We start from the raw sequence: 27,557 nt of genomic DNA, 5'->3' as shown, positions 1-27,557 counted from the left end.
GCTGCTGCTGTTGCGCAAATGTTGCCAGACAATTTTCACAGATCTTCCAAGCATAATTATCAACTTATTTATTTGGATTGCTTTAAGCACAATTGTCTTAATCAATTTGTTAAGGATGAGGAAATGCCGGCAAGTCTGTAATTTGGCCAGGCCATTTCCTCAGCGCCAGATTTCACAGCTACCGTGCTAACTTTGACACCACCAACAACAGACAACAAAAGTCAAAGCGACAACCGACGAAGACAGGCAATTAGCAATTGGGTAAGAGAGCTTGAATTTAATTCGCTGTGCAATTGCCCAAATTGCCAATTGATGCCAGACTCTAACTGAAGCCTATAGCTGAAGCCCACGCATGCACTGAAATCTTTAGATGTACGCAAAGAAGAAAAATCATTCCTTAGGATGAATATGTGGCTATTTAAATAAATGTAGCATTTTTATATATATTTTGCTTAAATAACTCTTGCTAATGTTGCGCTCATGAAATCTTAAGCAATAGACGGACTTAGCAGGAAAAGGAACAGGTTCAAGTGCCATTCACATGCGATTTTTAAAAGTATATTTTTTTAATTGAATTACATAAAATATTTATTCATGTAAAGTGAAAATTGTCTTTGCATGTGCATCTAAAGTAAGGCATACATTGTAATTACTATAATGACTATAAAATTACTCGAAGAGGAATAAAAACAAAAATACATAGTATTAAAGAAGAGCATAATCAAACCGATAAGTTTTAACAGCTTTTCCATGCAGTCTACTAATTTTTCGGTGTGTGTAAGAAAATCGCGATAACTGCCCGGTGGCAATTGCAAATGTCAAACGAAAGACTTAGGCAGCGAACTTGGTTTCGGGGGCGTTATTAAATATAGGTAAATGCAAATGCAAATGCGCAAATTGTAGAGCTTGTTAAATATATAATGCACACAATTTGCCGCGCAACTAAACACCAACGAAAACACAAATGTGCCCTTTAGCCTCTCGAACAGGCCAAGCCAGGCCAGGCCCGGCCCAGTCCCGGCCCAGTCCCTGATCCAGGCTTAAACAGCAGCTGCGCAGCAGCAGGGGGAGGCGTGGACGGGCAATTTAGTGTCACGTTAGCATTTTGGCTGCAGCAAACGCTTCCAGGCGGTTGGCTGACTGGCTGCTGCCCCCAAAATGCACGGGTGGGCATTTAAACAAGCGTCTAACTAGCTGTTTGTGCCGCCGTCAACGTTCGAATTAACCAAAATAGCCCCCTCCGCAAAAGCAAAGGCAAAACATTCAACTCCACTCCAAAATAAAGAGTAACCCGTAGAGAAGCCTCTACAGTGACTGCTGCTGTTGCTGTTGCCGCCAACCTTTCTCTTTGTTGCCCGCCGCAAAGGTCGACAACGGTTCGGTTTCGGTCTTGGGCCACTCGGCTCTGTGTGGCTTTTTATAAATACAAGTGTTGGCCGCACAATGGCAAAGATTCGTTTGTCGAACGTGCAACGCGCGCGATCAAGACACCGCATTTACTGCTCCGGCTAAGCTGCCAACACAGGCAGGAAAAACAAAAAACGGTAAATCGTCGCTACATCATCATCATCATCATCATCGTCGTCATCTGCATTTTGTAGATATTCACGCTTGTTATTCAAGACGCGAGCACTTCCAAGGATTAAAAGCAACAGCCATAAATAATTGGCTAGCAGCGATTAAAGTTTGGAATCTTCACACAACATTATATAATTGCTTATAATCGTCGTGAGCGTCTTATTTTTCGGTTTCTATATATTGTAAATTGTGTGCTTTTCTTGTGTTGTCTCTTTCACGCAGCCAGCAATGCTTAATGCAGTAATCTCAATTTGAAATAATAAGGAAAAAGAGGAAATCTCCGAAGTGACTGTGAAAGTATTAAACAACAACTTTCTGCATAAGATATACAATTACTAGTCCGTTGCCGACAACAACAACAACTACAACAACGACTCACAATGAGAATTCAAATATTGGCCTTAACACTTTTGCTGGGTGAGTGTATCGACAGGGAAAACAAAATTAAAAATCGTGATTGAAAATTCAGTGTTGTGTTTTATGTTAATGTTTATTTTTCTCCCTGTATTGCAATTGTCTGATTGAGATCTTCACTGACTTGAAACAATAAGAAATATTTGCATAATTTGTAGAGTCGAGTTAATAGAAAACTTAATATTTACATTAGTAGTGGAAGAGACGACCTGAAGCTGAAGTTGATATTCAAAAAATTCACAAATATATTTTTACACAAATATTTGATTTTATTTATTTCCTACTTCACAAAATATCTGAGCTAAATATTGTATTCCAATAATTCAGCTTAGATGTAAAGTATATTTCTTAATTGAGTCAGTATCATGAAATTGAGATTTTTAATAATACAACATTAATGTCCACAGGAAGTGGAAATAAATTAAGAACTTAAGCCGTCAAAAGAGGTTTACTTTTATTATACACGGTGTCTTGAAGTTATTAATGGACTTTAGTTCGACAGTCCACTTTTGGTGAAGAAAATAAGAAGTATTGAAACGACTCAAATGTTGTTTATTTCTGGAAAACAATTGAGATTTGAAATAAAATTTAACAATCGCTTTTTATTGTGTAAGATTTAGTAACAGCTATTTTTTTAATTTGGAGATTTGGTGGATAATTAAGAACATAAAATGTGAAGCACTTGCAATTAAAGTTTAAGAGCGTTAATTTAAAATGACTTAGCTGAAATCTTGCAAAAAATGAATGGAATACATTTTAATTAGCACTTAAAAAATCCCGATTGGCAAGGAAACTTTTAACTGCTCGTTAAAATACCCAAAATTAGAGTCCGAATATAGAAAAATACAATAAAATGCCAATAGCAAATTGCATAAAATTTTACACTTTATACAAGTTTCCATTTCTATTGAATTTCCTTTCTATTTGCACACTCACCAACAAATCTCTGCCACTCTGGCTGTCCACCCACATACAGGCCACCTTAGCGTCCAGGCGCTGGAGGCTGCACCCAAGAGCGACAGCGAAATCAGCGCCGCCTCCACACTGCCCCGAGTGGAAGTGGAGTCAACGAAAGATAAGCGACAGGTGAGCAGCAAGGAGACATCTCTCTATCCCAATCACCGCAGTGAGTCAGCTCAAGTTGGTGGCGATGATCCCGAAGTTGGTCAGGAGACGATATATGGACCGAAACCGAATCAATTTATCATACGCCCCATTGCCCCACACCAGCATCAGCAGCACGAGTCGCATCAGGAGCCGCAACTGCGCAATTTTGCAGCAGCCAATTCGCGTCCACATGCCGCACAATTACTGGAGCACAGTCAAGAGGTGAGCTCAAGGGGGGATGGGGGGTAGGGGGAGAGAAATGTGTAAGGGTCAATTTATGCTTGACTTTCGTCAAATTTACATTGTGGATCGTGACTCAGCTGAATTACACGATTCTTTGCAAAATGCAGGATGCAAAACACTCTGAAAATAACAACGACAAAAACGAACTCAAATTGAAATTGAAACGTCGCCTTTCGTTGGCCCCCAGCTTAGAAACCTTGACCAATTTTTGGGAACGGCAATTGAGTTGTGAATTTTCATCATTTTGGGAACAAATTTGAGATATTAAAGCAATTGCAATTACCCAAAAAAAAAAAATAAAAGGAAAAAAAGACAAAGTTTATATTACAAAATCTACAAGTAAAAACAATACAAAAAATTAAAAGCGCTAGCGAATATAATAAATGCCATTTGTTACAGGCCCAAATGTAAGTCACGAGCGACAACAAATGAATAATTACAAAATGATTGTTGCTGTTGTTGACGCGTTAGACTCGACAACAACAACAACAACAACAAATGGCACCAACATGCCACATCAAACACAATTTGCACCACTGTGCAACAACCGCCATCGGGAAGACAGCAGACAGTAGACAGCAGCCAACTGAAGACAATAGCGGGCGTTTGTGGGTTGCCGTGGGAAGAAAGTTGACATAATGTTATAATCACCCTACTTCTGCATGCAACATGTCTCCCAATTTGCCCCTTGTCTCCTCTCATGCTAATGTTCAGTTAGATGGCGCCTTGACTTGGCTGACGATTCATTTGTAATAATAATGTGAATATTGCGAAGGAAACACTGTGCAGCACATTTAGGGTTTTTAAACTGTAATTTTTCCTATTGTGCGAAAATTGTGACCATTCCCTACAAGCAATTTATTAAACTTGAATACAGCGATTGTCTACTAGTCAACTCATGCTCAAAGAGCCATTGCTTTTGAAATTTGGCTCAGTTTTGAGAATGTTAAGGCTGTGGCAAGTTTGGGCCCCCCTTTTTAAATGAATTTTGAGTGAGAATCGCGTGTCTTCAAATACAATATTAATCAACATAAAGCTCGGTTTTTTGAAAAGACGGAGAGCTATCCTATGTACTTGGAACAATTTCATTTATTTCTAGAAATTATAACAATCCAACAACAACATTGTAGATTTGAGGCATTGAATTTGAAGCTGCTTCTTGTTTGTTTATGATTTGTCTACACTTTGTTGCAGAGTGTAATATAAATAATTGTTTGTCTGCCAACGCGGCTGCCACCGACAAGCGCATCGATTGCAACAGCAGCTGAAGCCAAGAGCCGCAACTGAAGCCAGGCCGAGGGCGTCTGCCTGTTGTTGTTGGTTGTTGTCTGTTGGTTGTTTGCTGCTGCTGTTGTGGTTATTGGCGCTGATGCCGCTGCTGTTGCTGTTGCTGACATCAACGTCATTTGTTTCGTGTTATATAAACTTTAGATGCCACACAATTTTCACACACCTCAACCTGCTCTTATTTAATGTGATTGTTGTTATTTGTTGCCATATATTTAATCGTTGCCATTTGGCGTTGGCATTGGACGTTGATCTTTAAAACACACCCAGCTTGACTAGAATTAAACGTTATAATTTATAAAACATTCACAAATCACTTTAATCTCTTTCGCCCACGCCCCAGTTGCAACACTATGTTTATCTGCAAGATATACAGCGTCATCAGCCCAAGGCACAAGTGAAGACAGCCGCGACCAGTGCTCCCCTCAAGAAGTCCACACCCGTTGCCGAGCAAGAGCAGGAAACGGAACAGGAGGCGGAACAACGCTATACGGTTGCCATACAACAACCACAGCCGGGTCTGCGCGGTAATCCCTATGCCCAGGTGCCCTATCAACTGCCCTTGCCGCTGGCAGCACCACAACACCAACATCGTCCACAGCAGCAGCAGCAGCAACATCAACATCAACACCAACAGCAGCAGCAGCAACATGCCCAGCAACCGTATCAGATCATACCCGAGGAACAGTTCCTCAAGCTGCTCGAGGAGGAGCTACAGGCGCGGGCCTATCACGAGCAGTTCCGCCAACAGCAACAACATCAGCATCAGCAACAATCCCAGACTCCAGCTCCACTGCCACCCAAATCGTTGCCCATACACAGCACAGCTGCCACGCACAAGGTGCTTCAGCAGGCGGAGCCTTCTTTGGGCTTGGGCAATTATCGTGAGCGCTATGTGACCCAGCAGCAACTGGTGCCGAACACTTACTCCTCGCGTAGTGGACCCAAATATCTGCCACATCAACAGCAGCATCAGCAGCAACAACCAGAGGAAGATGAATCCCAGCCACTGCCACCACAGCGACCTCATCATCATCAGCAGCAGCAGTTGATTCAATCCCTCCCTCCACAGATCGCCTACTATCAGCCACAGATTAGCTACAAGGCGCTACCAAATCATCCACTCGCCAAATCCTCGCTGGAATCGGAAATTGAGAAACTGCTTGCTGCGAACAAGCCCGGCTCTGTGGGTCACCCCGGTCTGGCCTATGTGGACAGCAACAATGAGCCAACATTGGTCAATCATCAGCATCAGCATCAGCATGTGACACGTCTGCCACCACCACCACCACAGCATCCACCAGCACCCAGCTCCCATCCGGCGCTGCGTCAACCCAAGGCATATTTGGCCAGCACGCCCAACTCGCTGCTGGATGCAAATAATCAGCCTTTCATCCCATCCCTCTTCAAGTTCAGCAACTTCCAGCAACCCACTCCCAATTATCCTCAACCACAGCAGCAGCAGCATGAGACGAAGCGGCTCGGTCCCGTTGCTTATCCAACGAGTGCACCTGCTCAGCCGCAGCCCTCGCAGTATTACTACCAGGAGACGCCACCCACAGCAGCACCCAAGCCTAAACAATATCGCAGCAAACCGTACAAGCCGCCTACGCCCAGTCCAACCAAATCCTATGAGAAGGCTCATCTATATGCGGACTATGAGCGTTCCCAACCGCCTGCACCGGCTCCGACATCTGCCCACTTTTATCCCAGTCCAAGGGATCCCATTAAGCATGCATCGCAGCGCAATGTGGTGCCCACAGTGCAGCCCATCGACTATCCAGCGCATCCCGCTCCCTCCCAATCGAGCATTTATGTTTCCCAAGGAACGGGCATAGCCACACCCTCGCGCGTTACGCCCACAACGAAGTTGCGCACCTTGGATGAGGTGAAGCAGTTGAATTTGCCGCCACCGAACGGCAAGCCGCTCACCCAGGCCGAGTTCCAGGCACTCGTCGAAGCGGGCTACCCGGTGAAGGCGGTTCCAGTTCCCGTGCCCGTGCCTTATGAGCAGTATGTGAAGGATCATCCCGAATATCGCAATCATCCACCTGTAGATTATGCGCATCTAATGCGTCTGGCTACGCGCCAATTGGGCGCACATCAGCAGCAATATCAGCATCAGCATCCACATCAGCATCCACATCAGCATCAATTGCATTCCCTGGCCTCGCCCTCGGAGCCATCCGTGAAGATCCTGTCCACGCCCACAGCTGCCGAGGCGCAGCAGACGGCAACGGGCATTGGCGGAGGCAGTGTCACCTATTTGCAGCGTCGACCAAGGGATGAGCAGGATACGGCTGTTGCCGGCAGTGAGACGAAGGCAACGGCTCCAGAGCCGGCGAAGGCTTCACCATCATCATCAGCATCATCAGCATAAGTTGCGCTCCTTTAGTTAATGTCACTCGCTCCCTTTGTCTAGTTATAAGTATTGTAAAAATGTTTCTGCATGTTCAGCAATTTAATAACGTTAAATTATAAATAAACAAAATACGAAAATACATTTAAGCTATTATTTATCTTAGAATTGGTTCTTGAACCAAAAGTAAATTTCGCCAAGTTTGTTCATTTATAAATGATCCCATAATTCTTGAATGTACTTCGCCCCTAAAAGTATGCCTGCATTTCCTACAAAAAGGGAAGTTTAGTCATTGCAGCAACCGAATTTGTTTCACTGGTGAGTGCACAGGCTTCCCAAATGCAAAAAGGAAATGGAAGAAACAAATAGTTCAAAGAAAAACAATCTATTGGTTAACCATTAAATTTCTGTTTATTGAATATTATTATTACGATTTTTAATCTTAAATTGTAAATTAGGGAAATCTTTTTTAACCTTACAATATGTTGAACAATCTATTATGCTTACAAAAATCTTACTTAATCTGATAAATTGTTGTTGTTGTTGTTAAGCACCCCATTGGTTAGTTCACATGTATCGGGGTATTACTGTTGCTGTTGCTGCTGTCCGCTGAGCTGAGAGTTTCCGGCGTGGCCGCCTCCCTTGTCTGCAGACGTGAGATTTGCGGATCCCTTCGATCTCCCTTCTCCTTGCGCTCGCGATCCTTGTCCTTTTCCTTGTTGTGCTTATGCTTATGCTTGTGCTTATGTTTCTTCTTATCCTTCTTCTTCTTTTTCTTGACACTGCCATCCGCCTTGAATTTGGCCTCATCATAACTATCATCGTAGCGCGTAGATTCGCCCACATCGAGCACCGTCAACGAATTCTCATCTTCCGCATAGAGTTCCGTTTTGACACGCTTGGTCAGCTGATTGGCATCCGAGGGTCCATCATCATCAGGGAGAATATTCAATTTGGTCTCGCTGTCGTAGGCCTGCACTTCTATCGGCTCATCGAGCACTGTGATCTCCTCACTGCGCTCCAGCTTAATGATCTCGTCACCCACTTCAAAGGCTTCGGTTGCAGTGCGTTTAATTGTGACCATGGCAGGTTTCCTCTCCGTCGGCTCATTCTCTGTGGTCTTGACGTCGCTCTGCTTTTTAAAGCTACTGCCTGAATTGCTTGTGTCCTTCATGAGGTCATTGTAGAAGTTTTGATTCTCATTCGCTTGCAGGCAATTCGGTCGCTTGCTGCCATACAGCGCATAGTAGAGATCCACTATGTCGCAGCGCAGCTTCGTGTCGCAGGAGAGCGTATTTATGCTCAGCCAGAGGCGATCGAGAAGATTTGGTCGATCCAAACGGCTGCGCGACTCCCTTGTGAATGGAGGATTATCAATGAGCAGCTGAGCGAGACCATGGCGTGCCGCCGGATCTGGATCGGTTTCCAGCAGCGTTATCAAATGCTCCAAATCCTCGCTGCGTCCATCGACCTTCACAAAGTCCACCAGACACTCCATGGCCGCAATACGCAAATCGAGAAAGATGCCGTATTCCGCATAGCTGCGGTAAATGTGCGGCAAAGAGGGCAGGTGTCCAAACTTCTGCAGCTTGCGTATGACCTTCAGGCAGGAGACGGAAACCATATACTTGTACGAGGGCAAATGTTTCTCCATGTTCAGCAGGCGCGTCACTTCATCCAGCACCAATCTGTCAAAGGACGAGAGTTAAATTCACATACGAAAAGTTTTCTATCTGCCACTCACTTGGCATCTGTGGAGAGGCTGTCCGTCGTGATTTGAGTGCCATGCATTGCCACAGAGACAACTGGTGTGAGTGTCTCTCCCAACGCCTCCACCAGTGCAGCTCTATAATAAGCATCCGTATAATGATTGCGCGAATTCTCATTGTATTTGAAGAGATCGAACAGAAATCGCATCACCTCCGGCGGGCAGATGCCATGCGAGGTGCGCAAACCTACAAAACAAATAAATAAATCATTAAATAAATAAATATGTCACATAAGAAATTAACCACTTACCCGCCATGGCCACCGGAATGGCTTTTTGCAAATAGTACAGTTGAAAGTTGGAAAAGTTATTTAGTTTGATGATGTGCGGCGCACTGAAGGAGCCAAAGAATTTGCGGAAGATGTTCAGCATGGCTGGAGGACCGCTCCACGAGGCCACCATTTGATTGGCCACCTTAGTGAGGCTATGCGCAGCCTGGCAACGCACCTTGTAGAAGCAAGATTCACTCTCAATGGTGTCTGTGAGTGCTAATCTTGTGGCATTCGTGGGATACTTTTGCAGCGCTTGTATCGCCTGAAACTGGGCAGTGACATCTCGCTCGTGTCGCAACTGATATTGCCACTGAAAGTCCGGCTGCTCAATAATCAAATCACGCAACAAAATCATCTCAGGATCGAGGCGTATCCAGAGCACAGGTGAGTCACTAAGAAGGGAAAATAAATTTCATTTAAATTAGATGATTCTCCGTTTAAATTGTATCTCAAGCATACCCCATGGCAGACAGATCCATGTCGACCTCTTCTCCCGTGCACAGGGGAATCTTTTTCTTCTTGTTGCGCCTGCTCTTCGAGTGGCATGTGATGTCCGCCTTGACCAGCGTATTCTCAATCTGCAGCGTATGCTTGAAGGTGCCATCCAACTCCTGCAGCTGCACCAGCAACGGACCATTGTATTTTCTAACACCACGTTGATTGACAAAATCCTGTCGTATCTCCAGTTCGATGGTGTTGCGCTTACGATTGAACACCGAGGTAAGCGAGAACTTTGCATGTCCACCGGTGCGTACCCATTGATCCATGAAAACGGACATGTCCTTGCCGGTCACTGTGAAAATTGCCTTAATGAAAATATTCGTGGAGATGAGCAACTGAGACCACAATCCAGCGCCAATTTTCATATCTGCCGCATTCGTTGCCAAGACCAATTGCTTGTTGAACACCTGGATGAGCAGCTCCTGGCCAATGCGATGCTCCAGCATGCGTATGACCAAGTGCGCCTTGCGACGCATCGCTTCCACATATTTGGGCGACACCGTATGCAGACTCTTGATGGGAAAATAGTGGACAATCTCCTGCTGCTTGCTGGCTGCTGCTGCTGGATTTGTGCTCGAGACGGGTAGAGGAGCCGGAGGCTGACTGCAATCGAGTATAATGCCGCCATATTGCTCCTCATATTTGACGACACGCGCCAGTTCCGTTTGCACCCATTCGCGATACTCGTTGTTGCCAAAGCATTTGCGCGAATACAAGCCACATAAATACTCGGCGATGCCTTTGGCCAGCCATGTGTCCGACCAGTGATGCGAGGTGATGAAGCAGCCAAAGAACTGCTCCGCCACGGCACGCGACATAAATGTTCTGGATACATAGGTTTGATCGATAATCGCTATGGAGTGGAGCAGATTAACCGAAGCTATCGTCATGGTCGCATACGCACTGATGTCGGTGTCCAGTTCGTCTACAAACACCTGTTTGTAGCAGGAGAAGGGATAGCGTGTGGAGAGTGTCTCCTCAAAGAATTCAAACGCTTCGTGCAGATAACGCACAGTGTTCTTCAACAGCGGCAACATGCCCGGCAAACAAAAGTGCGTCACTTCGTGCATATGTGGATCCACGTAGATTTCGAAGGGACCCACTGCCAGGGCAATATTTGGAGCACATACCGGCGTGGAGACCGTATAATGAAATGTTTTCTTGCGCAAATCCGGCGTCATAATCACCTCCACAAGCTCACCGCTCGAAACGGCTGTCAGATTTTTATCCACAGTGAATTCCAGACGCCAGGTGCACGGATCCGCAAAGCTATCGACGCAGGGAAACCAAAGACGCGTCGAGTTCTCATAGCAATTGGTGTACATGTGTGCACAATTCAGTTGAGCAGTGTCATCTTCCGATGATGTCGGCGGCATTACAAAATGCATTCCACTCTTCGGATTTTCCGCGGAGAATTCAATACGGATGCGCAGACCGCGACCCTCTTGTATCAACGAATAACCCTCCGGTGGCACTTGAATGAGCAGTTCTCCATTATTCACATCGGGATCGGTGATTTGTGCAGCAGTCAAATGATGCTTGGAGTAGACGACCAACGAGCGACTGCAAATGCAAATGTTTATACACACATAAATATTACTAGTTACGTTAGTTAACTAACCTCTTGGGCTCCTTGTGGCATATGTCCTGGAAGGGATCAAAGTAGACGAATTCCGCTTGGCAAACATCGTTGAGGACCACGCTGTAAATGCGCAACTGTTTGGCATTGAGTCGTATCAGACGTAAGCTCTCGTTGTTTGGCACTATCGTCAGCTCCACCATGCCCTGCAAATATTCAGAAATTAAACAGAGAAACAGATAATATTATATTGAATATATATATTACAATAATGCTGCGACGTTCGAAACTGATGCCGGTGAGGCTCACAACCTGATGCGCCGTGCTAAACGAAACAGAAAACGTTAATTAAATGCATCAAGTCAACAATTGGCAAAAACTTATAATTTGAATGGTCGCAGCGGTGCCTCGGGCACCTCAGGTTGTGTATCCATTGCTTTTTGCTGTTAATAATGCACACTCGTTCCACAAAATTCGTAAATAGTATTATTGCATTGTTTATTTTTCTTCACATTTTGTCTTCTTCTTCCTCGCGATACCACCCTGACTAAAAAAAAACACTGCACAGTGGCAACTCTATATCGCACAATGCAGCCCTGAATACCAGCTTTAACACTTCTAATGCAGCGCGTGTCATTTTCGGGCACGTACAAAAGTAATAAATAAAAGGCTTAATTTCGAATCATCACTAAAATTGCACAGTTTAGTTGAATTAATTTAGGTTTTTAGGTAACAGGATAATATGGACATGCAACACTTGAACTTCTGAGTACTGGAGAAATACGCACAATCTACAGCGCAGAAACTTATGGGCACACAAGTGTTAAGATGTGAATCATCTATTCATAAGAAAGTTAAATTTGGATATTTCTTCCATTTAATACGTAGATTTTCCCGAGACGAGTCAGCAGTTCTCATACAACGGCTGCTAGCATCGTGTTAGTTGTTGTCATTTCGCAACATAAATCGATAATTGAAATTGTTGCAAATAGTTGATTAGTTTAAGAAGTGGACAAAAAAAAAAAAACAAACAAAGACAACCAAAAAAAAATATGTACGGCATCGATAATTATCCAAAAAATTATCATGCGAGCGGCATTGGCCTTGTCAATCTGGCAGCGCTGGGCTACAGCAAGAATGAAGTCAGCGACAATGATAATGCGCAGAGCGCACCCAAATCGGGGCTATACCCCTCGCTGCCCTACCCCACGTCGGAGTCGATGGGAGGCATGCCGTATGTGATGAAGCAAACGGTTGGTGCCCAAAATGCTGAATATCCCGGATCCAGCATGGGCATGCCACAGCCATCGGCAACGCCATATCCTGGCTCTGGCTCTGGTACGGGTTTGTATCCGCAAATGCCATCGATGCCATTGCCGTATCCATCGACACCGCTGGCGCCCATACCTAGTGCAGCTCCATACCCAGGTGCAGCGTCGCCCTATCCCAGGGCAATGCCCTATCCGGGTGCCTCACCCTATCCCAGTGCAGCAGCGCCTTATCCCAGTGCAATGCCTTATCCCAGTGCAACGCCATATCCGGCGCTGCCCTATCCCTCGGGTGGCGGTATGGGAATGCCGGGGATGCCAATGCCGTATGCACCGTTGCCAACATCGCCAGCACCACAATCGATTTATCCGTCGATGCCAACGCCATCGGCACCGGAACCGAGTGCACCCAGCCGCGAGGAGGAGCCATCGGTGGGCATCCAGGAGCTACAGTTCACCAGCGTCAAAGTGCCCGAGAATCAGAACATGTTCTGGATGGGACGCAAGGCGACGGCGAAGTCCACCCGCCAGAGCAGCAAGCAAGGCGATGATTTTGCCACGCTCCGTGAATCGTGTGTGGCAAATGGTACCATGTTTGAGGATCCCGATTTTCCGGCCAGTGATTCATCGCTGATGTACTCGCGTCGTCCGGATCGCTATATTCAGTGGCTGCGTCCGGGAGATATTGTTGATGATCCTCAGTTCTTTGTCGAGGGCTATTCGCGTTTTGATGTGCAGCAAGGAGAACTGGGCGATTGTTGGCTGCTTGCTGCGGCTGCAAATCTTACCCAGGACTCGAAATTATTCTTCCGTGTTATACCACCGGATCAGGACTTCCAGGAGAACTATGCGGGTATCTTCCATTTCAAGTTCTGGCAATATGGCAAATGGGTCGAGGTCGTCATCGATGATCGCTTGCCCACAGTAAATGGCGAGCTGATCTACATGCACTCCACCGAGAAGAGTGAGTTCTGGAGTGCTCTATTGGAGAAAGCATATGCCAAGCTACATGGCTCCTATGAAGCACTCAAAGGTAAGCTTAAAGATTAAAATGGTTTGACTAAAGAGATATATTCAATTGCTATCTTTAAATCTTTTATTCCATTTGAATACACATTCTAAAAATATCTGTTCTTTTCTAGGTGGCACTACTTGTGAGGCCATGGAGGACTTTACTGGCGGCGTCACCGAGTGGTATGACATCAAAGAGGCGCCTCCAACTCTATTTAGCATTATGACCAAGGCCGCGGAGCGTGGCTCAATGATGGGTTGCTCCCTGGAGCCGGATCCACATGTGCTCGAGGCGGAGACACCTCAAGGATTGATTCGTGGACATGCTTACTCCATAACGAAAGTGTGTCTGTTGGACATCTCGACCAGAAATCGTACGGGCAAAATTCCCATGATACGTATGCGTAATCCTTGGGGCAACGATGCCGAGTGGAGTGGACCTTGGAGTGATAGTTCGCCTGAATGGCGTTTCATAGACGATGACCAGAAGGAGGAGATTGGTTTGAATTTCGATCGTGATGGTGAATTCTGGATGTCCTTCCAGGACTTTCTCAATAATTTCGATCGCGTCGAGATTTGCAATCTAAACCCAGATTCGCTGACAGATCAACAGAAACAGAGTTCGCGTCGCAAATGGGAGATGTCCATGTTCGAGGGCGAGTGGACTTCGGGCGTCACAGCTGGCGGTTGTCGCAACTTCCTGGAGACCTTCTGGCACAATCCGCAGTACGTCATCACTCTGGAGGATCCCGACGAGGAGGATGACGATGGCAAGTGCACCGTTATTGTCGCTCTCATGCAAAAGAACCGTCGCAGCAAGCGAAATGTGGGCATCGATTGCCTGACCATTGGCTTTGCCATCTATCATCTGACGGATCGCGATATGGAGGTGAAACCACAGGGACTCCACTTCTTCAAGTATCGTGCCTCGGTGGCACGTTCCCCTCATTTCATCAACACTCGTGAGGTTTGTGCCCGTTTCAAGCTGCCGCCAGGTCATTATTTGATTGTGCCCTCGACCTTTGATCCCAACGAGGAGGGCGAATTCATTATACGCGTCTTCTCCGAAACGATGAACAACATGGAGGAGAATGACGATGAGGTCGGTTTCGGCGAGACAGATGATCGCATTGCACCCGCTCTGCCACCGCCGACGCCCAAGGAGGAGGATGATCCACAGCGCATCGCACTCAAGCGTCTCTTCGACAGCGTTGCTGGCGACGATGAGGAGGTGGATTGGTCAGAACTGAAGCGCATTTTGGATCATTCCATGCGCGATGTGATGGTCGGTGGCGAGGGCTTCTCGAAGGATGCGGTACGCTCGATGGTTGCCATGCTGGACAAGGATCGCTCGGGTCGTCTAGGCTTTGATGAGTTCGAAGCGCTACTCACAGACATTGCCAAATGGCGGGCGGTCTTTAAATTGTATGATGTCAGACGTTCCGGCAGCATAGATGGCTTCCATTTGCGTGGCGCTCTCAATTCAGCGGGTTATCATTTGAACAATCGTCTGCTGAATGCATTGGCGCATCGTTATGGCTCCCGGGAGGGCAAAGTGCCCTTCGATGATTTCCTGATGTGCGCCATTAAGGTGAAGACCTTTATTGAGACGTTCCGCGAACGGGACACTGATAATTCCGATACGGCATTCTTCAATCTGGATGATTGGCTGGAGCGAACCATTTACTCCTAAGAAGACAGAGAGTGAGAGATAGATCGAGAGAGATATATAGGGAGAAAGAGGGAGGGAGAGCAATTACTAATCCACATACAATTTAAACTAATCCTAAGTGCCACGTTTACTTATGTACAATCTTTATATGCACTGATGCTAATCAGTTGATGCACGACTGCAATCATAAATGCAGTCACCCAGTCAAGAATGATTATAAAATAACAAATACGACTAAAGTGCAACTGCGAGTAAAGCGGAAATACAAATGAATACGGTGTACATTAATTATATTGACCTTGAAGCGCTTCACTCGGCGACGCTCGACGATAACCGATATGAAAAAAGCCAAAAGAAATAAAGTAAATAATAACCTGAAAATCAACAAAACAAATTGCCGGCTGTGTACACAGGCATTATAAACATATTACTGTTACAGTAGTCGCTCGCTAGGGTGTCAGATTAAACAATGCTAAATTATGAAACACTCACTTTTAAAAATAATATTTTTAATTGTTAATATTATAACTGACTTGTGTAGAACAATATCTACATGCAAAAGGATTTTAAAAACAGATTTCTTAAATTATAATTGTTATACTTAGCGAGCGACCACTGTATCTGGTATATAGTATTTAAATATATCGTGCTCGTAGCTCTCTCTTTTGTGACTAATGACGAAATCGCTCTGAGCCCACACATATACAAATACAGTCTATGCTTTTGACAATAGCCATAAAGGTTGCCAAGTACAAACATCATAAATGTGCATTATTATTTAGCAAACTCTCCAGCAGTCTGTAAAAACATATACCCCATACATATACAATACATTTGATGTACATTTTTTTACTATATATAAATATTTTTGCAATCTCTTAGCTACAAAATTTATTAAATATTTGTTCAGTTACTAATCGAACAAACGAATCTATTATTCGACATAAAATTTCTATATAAACAAATCACTTTTAAAGCTCCCCGAATCGATTGAGAAAGAATACATATGTATTTATAAAATAGTTCTACTTAAATACTCATTAGCTGGTTTTTAAAGGGTTGCTTTCAAAGTGTATCGAATTAATATTGCAATTGTTATCAACTAAAACTTACTATGTATTATGCTGTTTATATATATTTTCATATAATTAAAACTGAACAATTGTTGTGACTACAATTATTTGACAACAACTACTTCGGTGGCACCCAAGGGTGGCCCGGCGGCAATTAGTGTTTCTTTCAACTGATCATAATTGAGATCTGATTCACTGCACAATATTTGCAGCACCTCCAGAAAATCTTCATACTCCAGACGCCATTTTCTGCGAAGAAAAACCAAGATGCGTCATGTGATCTAAAATACTTAATGATGCTGCTGATGAGATTATTTACTTATATCGCATATAGATTAATCCGGTTTGAATGCGAGTTATGGGCGCTGGCATTAGTCTGGCCTGCGTCAGCCAACTGTCTAGCTGTGATAGCAATATGCTGTGGAACTCTTCCGTCTCCAGCTCAGCTGCAGCAAGCTAAATAAAAGTTATAAACATTTGCAAGAACCCAAATATGCTTTGTGGGTTTACCTTGTAATTGCAGTAAACCTGAAAAAGTGTGTCAAGTGTGTGCTTCTTGGGCTTATCTTCGTCATCGGCCATGGTGTGTGCAAATCAGATCAGATCACAACTTAAACTATGTATAAATTTTAGACACTAAATAAAAAGCATATGGGCAGATTTGTGAGTTTTCTTTGTTTTGTTTGTATTGAGAGATGTTTGCCAGGCAACAGAATATTATTATTTTTGTTTATATCAGAGGTTCGTGCTGTGTTTACTTTGCCTGCTCGCCTCCTCCTCCGCCTGCACCTCCTCTTCCTCCTCCTTGTTTGTTTTGTGCATTGAAACGCTCAACGACACGATGCACAAAGTCCAGCAATTTGGGCATTTTCTGTTTGCTACTGATGTCACAGTTGCGATATGGCGGCGCGATAGTAATCTGTTGCAGCACCATTATATTGTCCAGCTGCCAGCTGAGCTCGTGCTGGCCAAAATGCTTGGAGAGCATATGCAGCAATTGATGGGCACGCGGCGTTGCATGCTTGCTGCGGCTGCGCAACAAACTCTCACGTTGCACCACAGACTGCTGCAAGCGAGCATTCAGCTGCAAGCAAAAATATGTCAATAATATAAAAAAAATATAAGTAATCTGCAGCTTACGAGCTTGCAGTTAAGCGGCACTGGTGGATTGTTGCAGCTATCTGGTGTATTGTTGCAGCTATCTGGCATTTTGGCCTCCTTGATAATTTGCAAGTTCTTGCAATAGTTCAAGTTGACTATTGTCCTATTGCAGCACTTTTTGCCATTGTTATCTTTGGCATAGCAGTTGAGGATTAACATTTTCACGCTATGCTCATAGGTGACCACATCGCCAGTTATGTGATCCCCAAAGCAGGTCTCCACATGCAATTGGGTGCCAGCGGGAAAAGGACTATACGTTATTTTCATAATTCGCTGATGACTGCGAAAACAATTGACACGTGACAAGTGCTAGTTTTACCAGTAAAAGTGCTGCCAATTGCCAGTTAACGGCGTGGTGAAATTATACAAATTCACCAACACTAAAACAATATCCCTTTTTTAACATTTAAATTTCCTTCATGCAAGAAAACAGGATTTTTCGTTATCTTTTTATTTCATTTTATTTACAGTGTATGTGTATGCTAAATATATAACTAAATATAAATGTTGTATATATTTATATATTTCAAAAGTAAACCTTTCCTTTTTAATATAATTTAGACGTTATTTTTAACGCATTTTGCTGTCTATTTTGTTGTTGTTTGCATGAGCGTTTGGTTTCCTTTCTCTAATAGATTTATTTATTTTATTATATTTGCTTTGTTTTGTTCTTCAAGACATCGTATTTAGTTAAATTGTATGTGTGTGTGTATATATATGCAATTATGTACCTTTATTAGCACTATTTAGCTATACGCTTTTTTCGATTATATCTAACGCCCCGAAAATTTATAAAACATATAATTTTTCAGCTTTGTTTGGCGTAAGTAAATTCTTAGTACATTTTTGAAGAAGCGAAACTAAACACAATCAATTTTAAGCGCATACTCTCTCGAGAATAAATATCGAAAAATATGGAACAAGCACGAACGGAAAACATATTAATACAATCCAAAAAAAAAAACACAAACGTATAAAAACGTATATCATGTATAATATATGTATATATATGAAAAATGGCGCTTAGGTATTTGTAAAAAAACACTTGCTTTAATAGATGCTATAAGATGTGGGTGCAATTAGGTCAATCGCTCTGTCGTTTCGTTTGTATGTCTGCCAGTCAACGTTGCCTAATAAACTGCGTACAGTTTTTAGTTTCCATTACTGTTTTTTTAATTAGCACATTTAATGTAATCGTTTTAAGCATTTGCCTTCTCTGCTTTTTACTATATTTTTTTGCTGTTTTGGTATTACGAAATATTGGTTTTTCTTTCTTCAGAATACGTAGTTGTTGTTTTTGCTCGTTTTTATTTGCATTTGTGGTTTTTGTTAAATTTGTAATTAGATTTTAGTCTTAATTATGCTTTTTTAAAAATCACTTTAAATGGGAGAGTTACTTGCTGACGATTTAGCTAAGTTTAATATTAATTCAACACGAATAACTCTTGTAAGATGCGCGACAAAACTACTTTTGTTGCTTTTGCTGATGTTTCTTTTATATTTAATTTTTTGAGAAGAATCTGCTGGCGGCCCTGCATATGAAAATGTTGAGAAATGTTTGCCCTTATATATTTGCTGTGTTCTATTTGCTGTTTGCTTTTTGTTTTCTGATAAACGGGTTTAATATCAAAAGGAATGATATATATGCAAAATATATATATATTTATACATATATTTATATATATATATATATGTATATATATATAAGTATATATATATTTATTTATAAAAATAAAACAATGCACTTTCATATTAACCGACGCGCCGCGAATTTTACATGGGTCCATCGATCGCGCTTACTTTAAGCCTGAAATAATAAACGGAACGGGCCGACGTGAGCATCGCAATAAAGAACATTACAACGTACACGAAATACATGCCGCCATGATCCTGTTGATAAAGAAAATACATATATATATAAACGTGACATAGATGTACAATTTAAGGCTACTCACATTTGCATATGAGTACGTGCCCACGGTGAGGGCAATGCTGCCAATGAGGAAGAGCAATGCAACAATGGCAAACAGAACGCCACGACTATTGGCGAAACGGGAACCCACCGAAGACACTTTCCTGCAGTGTGGACAGCGAGCCAGTGCGTTGTTATAGGTATTAAACTGTGTGGCGTACAAGAAACAAATATTTATAAAAATAATTTAATGTTACGTATAAGAAAAACTATATTTAAGAGACTCTAAATATGTAATGTTACTTTATATTCCCTATTCCCTCTCAATTTGTAGCATTAACCGTTTGGGAGCCTTACCAAAAACGTGTCGGAGCAGTGGCCACAGGTGACGCGGCACATTCCCGGCATAGTTGGCACGGGCGGTGTCACTGGACTTGGAGCCAAATTGATAATACGCTTGCAATTGGGACGTGGACAAGCTATGCGCTGCGATGAGCTCTTACAGATTAAGAGACAATTGCAAGGACAGCGCACATACTTCTTGCCGGGTGGTGCATTCCTTATGGGCTGCAAAACATGTATTATGAATATGGATAAGAATATATATATATTTCGAGCAATACTTACAGTTGCCTCATTGCAGTGGGTGCACTTGACCACGTGTTGCTCTCTCTTCGCGGTTATGTCAATCATGTTTTGACAGACGCGACAGGTGACCATGGGGACGCCGCCAGTGCCACTGCTCTGATACGGCGGCGGTAGCTCATCGGGTCCAATGAAAGGCACCGATTGTGCCGTGCTGCCTGGATGGAGCAAAGATGCGCATGATCGATTAGTTGGTGTATTTTTTGTGTAAAACAAATACATGTTGCTTCAGTTGCAACTGCTGTTGCACTAAAAAAGTGGCTGCCACTGACAGTGCCACCGATAAAAGAGCGTGGCATACAAGAGATTGATTATTACAAAATGGGTGGAGAATGGGAGATAAAACCAAGTGGGTCAATCAATGCTTAGGCGTACGAAGACAAACCCTCACTTAGACATCTCTGCATGGTTTCAAACAAGTAGAATACTAAGAGATCTTAGGGGAAAGAATACATTAATGGCAAGGCTATAAATAGCTCTCAGCCTTGGGCATGGACTATGACATTAAAAGACTGTGATCAGGTTCAGGGCAACATAAAAGTGCTGCGAGATACAGTGCAGTAATCGGTGGCACTGGAGAGAGGGGGTGTGTAAACTCTGCAACAGTGTGTGAGTGACGATAATGGAACACAGGCATAGGATGACTCATAAAAAATGCCTCTCTTCGCCTGCTGATTAAACAGCTGAACGACGCCGCTAGAATTGGTACTGACACTGATATAAAAGCGTCAACAAAACAATAGGAGAGCGGGGCGCTTATCGATGGTTGTATGCTCTCGACAAGAGCTGTTTGAAGAAATTGTTTAATAAAACAAACTAGAGTAGCTTCTGAATATTAAAATATGATTGCTATCAATTATGTATTTAATTTAATTTGTCTTTAGACCCATTTTCAAAAGGATCTCGTTTAAAAGTGTCAAATAAACAGAAGCCAATAAAAAATAAGTTGCTAATTTAAAAAAGATATTTTCATAAGTAAATAAAGTATGTTAATTTTTTAAAGTAATTTTCCAAAATTGCCAAAGACAAGAATCAACAATTTCCCAGGGATCTAAGCAGCTGTAACAAAGCTTATTTTATAGTTACAATAATCTACGCAACAATAGCTAAACGCTGCGTATTCCAATGCGAATTGGCATCAAGTTACGAACTTTCTACAAATTCGAGCAAACGGGTGGTTTATAATAACACTCCTCAACCCCTCCGCGCTTGCACCCTGAACAACACCCACACACCTACACCCACAGCAACTCCCATGCAGAGTATTTTTTTTATCATGAGTGAGTCAGTTAGCACAAAGTATGTTTAGAGGCAGACCTTCGACTGCGAATCGCAGCAGCGGCAGCAGCAGCTGCAAAGTAGAGCGAACACTTGTTGGGTTTCCAACACTGGAGACAACAATCTCTGCCCGCATAGATCCGCACGCATGAGGGCAGTCAGACGGATGGGTGTTTGGTGTGAATGCACTTAGTAAAATCCATAGATTAGGGTGACCATATACGTACCGTCGTCGTTATTGGCAGCAACGCTGCTGCCTGGATTTTCGGTGCCCTCATTTGGAAAGGATGGGTAAGAGGCCGAGGTGGGCTCGTCTTTGTTGATCAAGCTTTGTTTCTCGGGATCAGCCATATCGGCGTGGTACTTTTCTTCTTCACTTTTTGTTTTACACCAAGCACAAGTCCCGTTAGTATTGCACCCAAATTGCAATTGTTGTTGCTGCTGCTGCTTCTTCTTATTCGTTTTCTACACACCGCAACGCAAATGCTTCAACTGCAAATAAACGAATAGAAAAAAAAAACCATGTAAAAAAGAAGTCACACACAGGTTTTAGTAGTATACACTATAGGCATATTTTTAGGCACGACTTCTTTGTTTGTTGGTGCATAGGCTTGTGATTTTTTTCCTACTTTGTTTTTTTTTTCTTTTCTGTTTTCCGTTTCCACTCTTCTGCTAAATCCTCCCTTTTCGGCATGCTCCGCAATAATCAATTTTCTGGCCGTTTCAGCCGGGTCGTTCTTTTTGGTCCAGCGCACAGAATCGTTGTTAATTACTAACTTAGTTTATATATACGATGGTGCTAATTGTTTAATGTTTGTATCTCTATTTTGTGCTTGAATCTTACCTTATTTCGTTGAAAGTGCACTTCTGCTGCCGTCGACGCAGAGTTAAGCGAGTTGGCCACACTTGCACTGATGATTACTGTGGTCACACTTATCAGTCTGCATTGTGCAGCCCTGCAATTGCCAGTGTGACCCTAACGCACAGAGTTGTCATGGTCGGCCAGCTGACTTACATGTTTACTCTTTGTTGTTTTCTTTATGGAGTGACCCGTAATTAAAATGTCGCAAAATAATTCCAAAGAATCATTAATAAGCTATCTAGAAAATAGTACTGCAAAAGTCAATGACGGCCATAACAGTAGCTCAAGTGAAACAGAGACACAAAGGATTAATCACAGCTTACGACGCAAAACCCGCCAACGACAATTTACTCAAAGCTTTTCATTTAATCCATTGCCTTTGCGGATAGTTGGCGACGGTGAAACGCAACCAGTTTCAAACAATCAAATATCGATGCGAGATATGACTTTAAACGCACCGCAAATCATTGACGATAGTTCCGATATAGACGTGGATGCCGAATATCATATATCAAATGAAAGCAGCAGTGATAACACAGCAAAAAGATCAATCGTATTTCCTGGTCGCTCGTTGGAAAAATCTGATTTTCACGTGAAGAGGACGATACGCAGACGTAAGACTCGTCGAAAACTAAATCGTTACAAAACAATGTAGAATTGTCATAGAATATAAATATATATTAAAGCAAAACAAAAATTGCATTTAAATTCAACTGCAAGAAAATCATCGACTGCATTTGCGCAGGGTTGACTACCACGTGCACTGTACAACACTGGTCCCAGGGCTACAGGTTGGCTTGTGCATTTCGGAGTAGTGGTAAATTTTTACAAGCATAACTTATTTATATGCGGTTTTTATGTAAATAAACCAAAGCAAACGTAGTCAAATTATTTGTAAAGTGTGAGTAATGCATGCTAAATAGCATTCAATTTGTTGTAATGTCGATTTAATCTTGCACTATGGTAAAAAAGTCGTGTGAAAATTGTGCGATGATTTCATTTTGTGCTGCTGCTGCGCGTTGTTGTATTGGAAACTTCGTCGTATCTTTGACAGTGTTGTTGTTGTTGTTGGCTTAGGTACGGGAAACGCAGAGCCAAAGTGGCGTCGACGTCACAAATACAAATGTTTATTTAGCTGGCATAGTCAAAAAAACAAACCACAACAGAAACAACAACAACAGCTGCTGATGAGAACACCTGTTTCTAATTGATTTTTCACATTTTCACTTTAAACGCTTTCAGATCCACGGACTACCAACAACTGTGTTTTGGCTTCATTTTTAAACAGTAGAAAATTGGTAGTTAAGTGCCACAAAACAGGCCAATTAAACGAATTTGTTTAGCTATAAAAAAAAAAAACGAACGAACGAATATTTCGAGCCCAGTTTAGTTTATTTTGACCACCGATACACAAAAACACACAAAAAAGAAGGAAATAATGGAGGCTCCACCGATGTTTAACAGTGTCGAGGACGAGTGCAGATATTGGAAAGAGCGCTCCAAACAGTACCACAAAGAGTAAGTGAAGAAAAGCTCTTGGATAACTCCTTTAACTTATATCAATATGTTTGCTGTGCTTTTGCAGATGGACAGATGTGAAACAGGAGTACGACGAATACGTTGAACAGTCGCGAGAAATGGAGGCCGAAATGGACGCCACTCTGGAGCAAAAACAGAGTATAATTAAAGATCTCAGAGCCAAGCTTAATATGTTAGAGAAAGAGAACGATTCGCTTAAGGTAAGACATAGAAATATAAAAAGTAAAAACATAATTTACCTCATAAATACTCCATGCAGCTCAAGGTGGACTCACATGGCATTGAAATGTCAATGCTGGATAAACAGTATGAGACGGTGAAAAAAGAGCGCGATTCGATGAAGGAATATCTGCGACAATTGGAGCAGAAAAACGATGATCTGGAGCGTGCACATCGAATACTCAACGAGAGCATAGTAGACTTTGAGAAGATGTTGGACAAAGCCTATGAAAAGAATGCGCTCCTTGAGATGGAGGTGGACGAGAAGGAGATGCTGCAAGAGAAGCTGCAGCGGCTAATGGACGAGACCCGCGGTGCGTTTTGTGATATGAGCTTAAATTCAAACTTTGTTTGACTGTGAATTCTGCTTGTAGATCTCAAGCAGGAGCTGAATGTAAAGGCGCGCTATACGCCAGCGAATGGCACAACAACAACAACAGGAGTAGCAACAAATACTGCAAACACCGGCAACAGCTCGATGAATTCGTCAGCATCTCTGCCCAATGGAATTCTGGGCAATGGTGATATACTGATGCAACATGACAATGCCACCGCAACAAAAGCCAGCAGCGTTAGCGTTAGTTCGCTAAACGGCAGTTTAGCTAATAGAAACGAATATAATCAACAGCAACATTCGCTTAAAAGTAAGATAATCAGTTCATTGAAGCAAACAAAACGCATCCTCAAGCTATCCAAATCATCTCGCCATACCAAGCCAACCAACTAGTTTTTAATCAATCATCATCACAACATCCAAAAGAAATTCCATATTGTATATATTTAAGCATATTTTTTTTGTTTTGTTTTTTTTTTTTACATTTCTGTATTTTTATATGCACAATATTATTAAATGTAAGCTAAATTTTCATGACTTGCAAACATTTCTCGTAGGCAGTGCCTGTGTATGTTTGTGTTCGTTTGTCGCTGTAACCAATTGCCATTTGTCATTGTTAACCAATTGTTAATTAGGCCTATAAACTAACCAATGCTGTGTTTCTTGTGTTTGCTCCCTTTTTGCAGATCCCGAGAACCTTATCAATGGCAATGCTATGAATGCCAGCTCCCGCACCACGGCGCTCAACATTGTGGCCGACATGTTAAGAAAACTGAACGTAAGTTCCCCTTGATTAATACTCTCCAAGCATGGTATATGGAACGCATACATTATATCTTTACCTCGAACTACCTATATCTCTATTTTGTATTTGATTTATTTTTTGGTTTTTGTTGTGTTTTGTTTTTAGTTCAATATTTATTTCATATGTTTTTATAGTGGGACAAGACCTTGTTATGTCCTGATTGTCAAAAGTTTCGTTGCGCCTGCGAACGTGCTACGCTGTCTTCGCCCGGCAGCGAAACTAGTCTCTTTCGTCGCGCCTTTGGCAGCGGCGTTAGCAGCGATGCTCAGACAACGCCCACCAGCAGCGATGTCAGCTGGACAGATTGCAATAATCCTGCTCCTGCTCCTGTTTTGGCTGCAACGCAGCGTCAGAACAGTTTGCAATTTGGCACAAATATATTTAGGCGTTTTGCGGAACGTATGCGCAGCACGCAGGCCTCTCCGGAGCCTGCCGCAGAGACGCCTCCATAAAAAAAGTGCTAATAACGATTTTTGTAATTTGCTTTTTGTCTAGTGGCTACTGTTTAATTGGCGCTTGCATTTATTTAATATGCTTACGTTAATAAATAACATTTACATTTTGTAACTGGTCTTATATGTTTTTATTTGTTTGTTTGTTTCTTTGTAATTTGTTGCTTCTGCTTGTCTGTCATCCGTTTTTGATCAACTTGTTGTTGTTGTTCTTTTGCAGGCCATGGAGACGAAGCTGAAGACATATCGAGAGCATGCGCCGCCGATGCATCCACGTCAATGACCAGCAGCCGGATTGGCGCTGCAACAGTCGCCCCTATCACTGGAGACTGCCGAGTAGCTACTGCGACAACTGGCAGCTGTACAGTTGCATCGTTTGTTCAGTTTTGTTTACGTTCTAGTTTCGATTTTAACGTGCTTCTGTCCCGCTCTTTTTATTTATTTTTTCATTGAATTGACTTGTAAAAATTTACTATATATTATTACTTATAAATCACACACAATCGTTTATGTTGTATGTGAATATATTATATAGCTATATATATTGAAGCCGATTCCACGCCCCGCCCAACACACACACAATACGCCTTACTTGTATGTAACGAGAGAAAATACGTTAAACTTAAGTCGCATTAATTCTGATCTGATTCATCATGTTTAAGAGCATGATTTAAATGGCTTTCTTTACACGTGGCAGCCGCGATTTTGCACATTCATGGAATGCATAATTAGTATATGTTTCTTATATATGTTTAAAATTAGTCATGTTCTAGTATTGATTGTTAATTTTTGCTCGCAGAGCTTTCAAAATGAAATAATGTGCATCTAAACATGTACACAGTTTTGAACATGACTACTAGTTTAGCGAGTAAGTTCAAGTGAGATCAGCACACAGAGCTTCTGTAGAATTGTAGCTTGTAGTGCATCATAAATAAGAAGAAAGTTCAGCTGATTCGAAAGTATTACAGCCCGTAAAAACATACTATTACACGAAAGCAAAACAAATACTAGCATTAAATAGAAGGAAAGGAGAGAAAGAGAGAGGTTTACAGAGTTTATAGAGAGTGTGTGGTGGCAATTATCACTTAAGCTAAATACAATTTATGACTAGTTACGGCTAAGGTCGTCTCTTGCACTCTAACCCTAACCTTTCCCCAACAATCCAACCATTTAGTTAAATTTGAACAGCGTACAAAAGAATTTCAACAACAACCACAATAATGACACATTTTTCGTTTTATATTTTGATGCGAATATAAAATAATGTAAAAATGCAACAGAGAAAAGAAAAATGTTATTATTATTATACTATATTACATATATTAAATAATTGTACATTTATGAAACAGACAACAACACATGATAATTTATAAATAAAGAGATAATTAGTTTTAAATAGAAACAACGCTGAAAATGTTCTAATCTTTAAATCAATTTCTTTAAAGTGCGGAAAAATTTAAAGCACTCTTAACTAAAGTTAAACAAGTATTTGAATCCCATTTCAAAGTTAACATTTATCTTCAAGCATGTTAAAGCTGAATTTGTTGTGTACTTAAAAAATATTAGCAAAATATTTGTATTAATTTAGCAAAGGCGCCCGAGTTGTCAGTGGCTTGCTAGCTATGCCAAGGCCAGGCTGGTTAATGCCGCCACAACCCACGGAATACGCACCACCTACACACCAACCACACACTTGCACATCAACTCAACTCCTCAAAAGCTTTTGCTGTGGCTCTTCCCCTTTTTAGCACAGTTTCTTGGTGCGGGTGGCGCCAAAGTTTACCCCAGGAAATTATGCTATTGCAGGGGCGGCTCTACAAGGTAATCTGCCCCACTGAAGCTGTTGCTGGCCTTGCGCCGGGTTTTAGGCTTTGAGGTTGAGTATTGGGAAATTGCTGCTGCTGACCGTGAGCGTGTTGAACTAATGAAAGTGCTTTGGTTTTTGAAGTAAAAAGCAGGGCGTCTAGTGTTTGGCATTGAGTGCAAATATTTTTCATAGGCAACGGCAACAGAGACAAGAAAAAAATGGCACAGGCTTTTATCAAACGCACAGCACTTTCAACCACAGCGACCAATGTGCAGCAGCAAGTGATGTGCTCAAAGGCGTAGCCAGCAACTCAGCCAAGGGGGGTTAAGTGGCTAGACAGCTTCTTAATATGTGTAACTCCAAAATTGATAACAAATTTGATTTACAGAAGTTCTTTTATGTTTTCACTGA

General features: G+C 42.4%; 8 protein-coding genes across 10 annotated transcripts; 4 read left to right on the top strand and 4 right to left on the bottom strand.

Annotated features, from left to right (window-relative positions):
* The first annotated feature begins 1,473 nt into the window (after positions 1 to 1,473).
* LOC6557048 (protein split ends) lies at positions 1,474 to 7,086 on the top strand. The gene is made up of 4 exons (XM_001983689.3): positions 1,474 to 1,544; positions 1,801 to 1,995; positions 2,969 to 3,321; positions 4,973 to 7,086. Exons 2-4 carry the CDS (start codon positions 1,959 to 1,961, stop codon positions 7,007 to 7,009), a joined length of 2,427 nt encoding a protein of 808 aa, XP_001983725.1. The 5' UTR covers positions 1,474 to 1,544; positions 1,801 to 1,958; the 3' UTR covers positions 7,010 to 7,086.
* Positions 7,087 to 7,407: 321 nt separating this feature from the next.
* Positions 7,408 to 11,652, bottom strand: LOC6557039 (transcription initiation factor TFIID subunit 2). Its single transcript, XM_001983690.2, has 7 exons — positions 11,493 to 11,652; positions 11,376 to 11,430; positions 11,151 to 11,314; positions 9,488 to 11,092; positions 9,008 to 9,420; positions 8,733 to 8,943; positions 7,408 to 8,676 (listed from the first exon to the last, which is right to left on the bottom strand). Exons 1-7 carry the CDS (start codon positions 11,540 to 11,542, stop codon positions 7,551 to 7,553), a joined length of 3,624 nt encoding a protein of 1,207 aa, XP_001983726.1. The 5' UTR covers positions 11,543 to 11,652; the 3' UTR covers positions 7,408 to 7,550.
* A 261-nt stretch (positions 11,653 to 11,913) lies between these two features.
* Positions 11,914 to 15,587, top strand: LOC6557017 (calpain-B). The gene is made up of 2 exons (XM_001983691.3): positions 11,914 to 13,409; positions 13,519 to 15,587. Exons 1-2 carry the CDS (start codon positions 12,161 to 12,163, stop codon positions 15,078 to 15,080), a joined length of 2,811 nt encoding a protein of 936 aa, XP_001983727.1. The 5' UTR covers positions 11,914 to 12,160; the 3' UTR covers positions 15,081 to 15,587.
* Positions 15,588 to 16,173: 586 nt separating this feature from the next.
* Positions 16,174 to 16,770, bottom strand: LOC6557031. The gene is made up of 3 exons (XM_001983692.3): positions 16,643 to 16,770; positions 16,452 to 16,588; positions 16,174 to 16,381 (listed from the first exon to the last, which is right to left on the bottom strand). Exons 1-3 carry the CDS (start codon positions 16,712 to 16,714, stop codon positions 16,237 to 16,239), a joined length of 354 nt encoding a protein of 117 aa, XP_001983728.1. The 5' UTR covers positions 16,715 to 16,770; the 3' UTR covers positions 16,174 to 16,236.
* Positions 16,771 to 16,807: 37 nt separating this feature from the next.
* On the bottom strand, positions 16,808 to 17,579 carry LOC6557034 (LSM12 homolog A). Its single transcript, XM_043215391.1, has 2 exons — positions 17,273 to 17,579; positions 16,808 to 17,216 (listed from the first exon to the last, which is right to left on the bottom strand). Exons 1-2 carry the CDS (start codon positions 17,558 to 17,560, stop codon positions 16,887 to 16,889), a joined length of 618 nt encoding a protein of 205 aa, XP_043071326.1. The 5' UTR covers positions 17,561 to 17,579; the 3' UTR covers positions 16,808 to 16,886.
* A 1,040-nt stretch (positions 17,580 to 18,619) lies between these two features.
* LOC6557366 (type 1 phosphatidylinositol 4,5-bisphosphate 4-phosphatase) lies at positions 18,620 to 22,041 on the bottom strand. The gene is made up of 6 exons (XM_001983694.3): positions 21,973 to 22,041; positions 21,356 to 21,620; positions 19,833 to 20,008; positions 19,563 to 19,772; positions 19,249 to 19,413; positions 18,620 to 19,183 (listed from the first exon to the last, which is right to left on the bottom strand). The coding sequence occupies exons 2-6, from the start codon at positions 21,477 to 21,479 to the stop codon at positions 19,067 to 19,069; spliced, it is 792 nt and encodes a 263-aa protein (XP_001983730.1). The 5' UTR covers positions 21,480 to 21,620; positions 21,973 to 22,041; the 3' UTR covers positions 18,620 to 19,066.
* Positions 22,042 to 22,179: 138 nt separating this feature from the next.
* LOC122322579 lies at positions 22,180 to 23,379 on the top strand. Of its 2 annotated transcripts, none has more exons than XM_043215360.1 (2): positions 22,180 to 22,604; positions 23,233 to 23,379. In XM_043215360.1, the coding sequence occupies exons 1-2, from the start codon at positions 22,190 to 22,192 to the stop codon at positions 23,331 to 23,333; spliced, it is 516 nt and encodes a 171-aa protein (XP_043071295.1). In that variant the 5' UTR covers positions 22,180 to 22,189; the 3' UTR covers positions 23,334 to 23,379. The 2 variants fall into 2 exon arrangements, 1 of the variants encoding a protein (XP_043071295.1); XR_006246697.1 differs by lacking the exon at positions 22,180 to 22,604 and adding an exon at positions 22,705 to 22,807 and having other exon boundaries at positions 23,233 to 23,290.
* Positions 23,376 to 26,741, top strand: LOC6557354 (nuclear distribution protein nudE homolog). Of its 2 annotated transcripts, none has more exons than XM_032742884.2 (6): positions 23,376 to 23,508; positions 23,576 to 23,729; positions 23,789 to 24,062; positions 24,123 to 24,392; positions 24,769 to 24,860; positions 25,560 to 26,741. In XM_032742884.2, the coding sequence occupies exons 1-6, from the start codon at positions 23,429 to 23,431 to the stop codon at positions 25,620 to 25,622; spliced, it is 933 nt and encodes a 310-aa protein (XP_032598775.1). In that variant the 5' UTR covers positions 23,376 to 23,428; the 3' UTR covers positions 25,623 to 26,741. The 2 variants fall into 2 exon arrangements, with proteins under 2 accessions (XP_032598775.1, XP_032598773.1); XM_032742882.2 differs by lacking the exon at positions 25,560 to 26,741 and adding an exon at positions 25,022 to 25,401.
* The last annotated feature ends 816 nt before the right edge of the window (positions 26,742 to 27,557 follow it).

This window comes from Drosophila grimshawi, unplaced genomic scaffold (genome assembly GCF_018153295.1).
Source record: "Drosophila grimshawi isolate 15287-2541.00 unplaced genomic scaffold, ASM1815329v1 contig_44, whole genome shotgun sequence".
NCBI classification, from domain to species: Eukaryota; Metazoa; Arthropoda; class Insecta; order Diptera; family Drosophilidae; genus Drosophila; species Drosophila grimshawi.
Note: the sequence above shows the minus strand (reverse complement) of the source record. Positions and strands in the feature narration are given on the sequence as shown.

What these genes read in the sequence shown, in the direction of transcription:
- LOC6557048 (XM_001983689.3), top strand. Translation starts at nt 1,959, where the DNA reads ATGAGAATTCAAATATTGGCCTTAACACTTTTGCTGG. An exon ending in GGCCTTAACACTTTTGCTGG is followed by an intron (nt 1,996 to 2,968) that starts GTGAGTGTATCG and finishes ACCCACATACAG; the next exon opens with GCCACCTTAGCGTCCAGGCG. An exon ending in TACTGGAGCACAGTCAAGAG is followed by an intron (nt 3,322 to 4,972) that starts GTGAGCTCAAGG and finishes CCCACGCCCCAG; the next exon opens with TTGCAACACTATGTTTATCT.
- LOC6557039 (XM_001983690.2), bottom strand. Translation starts at nt 11,542, where the DNA reads ATGGATACACAACCTGAGGTGCCCGAGGCACCGCTGCGACCATTCAAA. An exon ending in TGCCACAAGGAGCCCAAGAG is followed by an intron (nt 11,093 to 11,150) that starts GTTAGTTAACTA and finishes TTGCATTTGCAG; the next exon opens with TCGCTCGTTGGTCGTCTACT. An exon ending in ATGGATCTGTCTGCCATGGG is followed by an intron (nt 9,421 to 9,487) that starts GTATGCTTGAGA and finishes TTCCCTTCTTAG; the next exon opens with TGACTCACCTGTGCTCTGGA.
- LOC6557017 (XM_001983691.3), top strand. Translation starts at nt 12,161, where the DNA reads ATGTACGGCATCGATAATTATCCAAAAAATTATCATGCGAGCGGCATT. An exon ending in CTCCTATGAAGCACTCAAAG is followed by an intron (nt 13,410 to 13,518) that starts GTAAGCTTAAAG and finishes GTTCTTTTCTAG; the next exon opens with GTGGCACTACTTGTGAGGCC.
- LOC6557031 (XM_001983692.3), bottom strand. Translation starts at nt 16,714, where the DNA reads ATGGCCGATGACGAAGATAAGCCCAAGAAGCACACACTTGACACACTT. An exon ending in AGGTTTACTGCAATTACAAG is followed by an intron (nt 16,589 to 16,642) that starts GTAAACCCACAA and finishes ACTTTTATTTAG; the next exon opens with CTTGCTGCAGCTGAGCTGGA. An exon ending in TTAATCTATATGCGATATAA is followed by an intron (nt 16,382 to 16,451) that starts GTAAATAATCTC and finishes TTTTCTTCGCAG; the next exon opens with AAAATGGCGTCTGGAGTATG.
- LOC6557034 (XM_043215391.1), bottom strand. Translation starts at nt 17,560, where the DNA reads ATGAAAATAACGTATAGTCCTTTTCCCGCTGGCACCCAATTGCATGTG. An exon ending in TGCCGCTTAACTGCAAGCTC is followed by an intron (nt 17,217 to 17,272) that starts GTAAGCTGCAGA and finishes TTTTGCTTGCAG; the next exon opens with CTGAATGCTCGCTTGCAGCA.
- LOC6557366 (XM_001983694.3), bottom strand. Translation starts at nt 21,479, where the DNA reads ATGGCTGATCCCGAGAAACAAAGCTTGATCAACAAAGACGAGCCCACC. An exon ending in TGCTGCCAATAACGACGACG is followed by an intron (nt 20,009 to 21,355) that starts GTACGTATATGG and finishes TGCTCCATCCAG; the next exon opens with GCAGCACGGCACAATCGGTG. An exon ending in ACTGCTCCGACACGTTTTTG is followed by an intron (nt 19,414 to 19,562) that starts GTAAGGCTCCCA and finishes TACGCCACACAG; the next exon opens with TTTAATACCTATAACAACGC.
- LOC122322579 (XM_043215360.1), top strand. Translation starts at nt 22,190, where the DNA reads ATGTCGCAAAATAATTCCAAAGAATCATTAATAAGCTATCTAGAAAAT. An exon ending in GAAGAGGACGATACGCAGAC is followed by an intron (nt 22,605 to 23,232) that starts GTAAGACTCGTC and finishes AAACGCTTTCAG; the next exon opens with ATCCACGGACTACCAACAAC.
- LOC6557354 (XM_032742882.2), top strand. Translation starts at nt 23,429, where the DNA reads ATGGAGGCTCCACCGATGTTTAACAGTGTCGAGGACGAGTGCAGATAT. An exon ending in GCTAATGGACGAGACCCGCG is followed by an intron (nt 24,063 to 24,122) that starts GTGCGTTTTGTG and finishes TTCTGCTTGTAG; the next exon opens with ATCTCAAGCAGGAGCTGAAT. An exon ending in ACATGTTAAGAAAACTGAAC is followed by an intron (nt 24,861 to 25,021) that starts GTAAGTTCCCCT and finishes ATGTTTTTATAG; the next exon opens with TGGGACAAGACCTTGTTATG.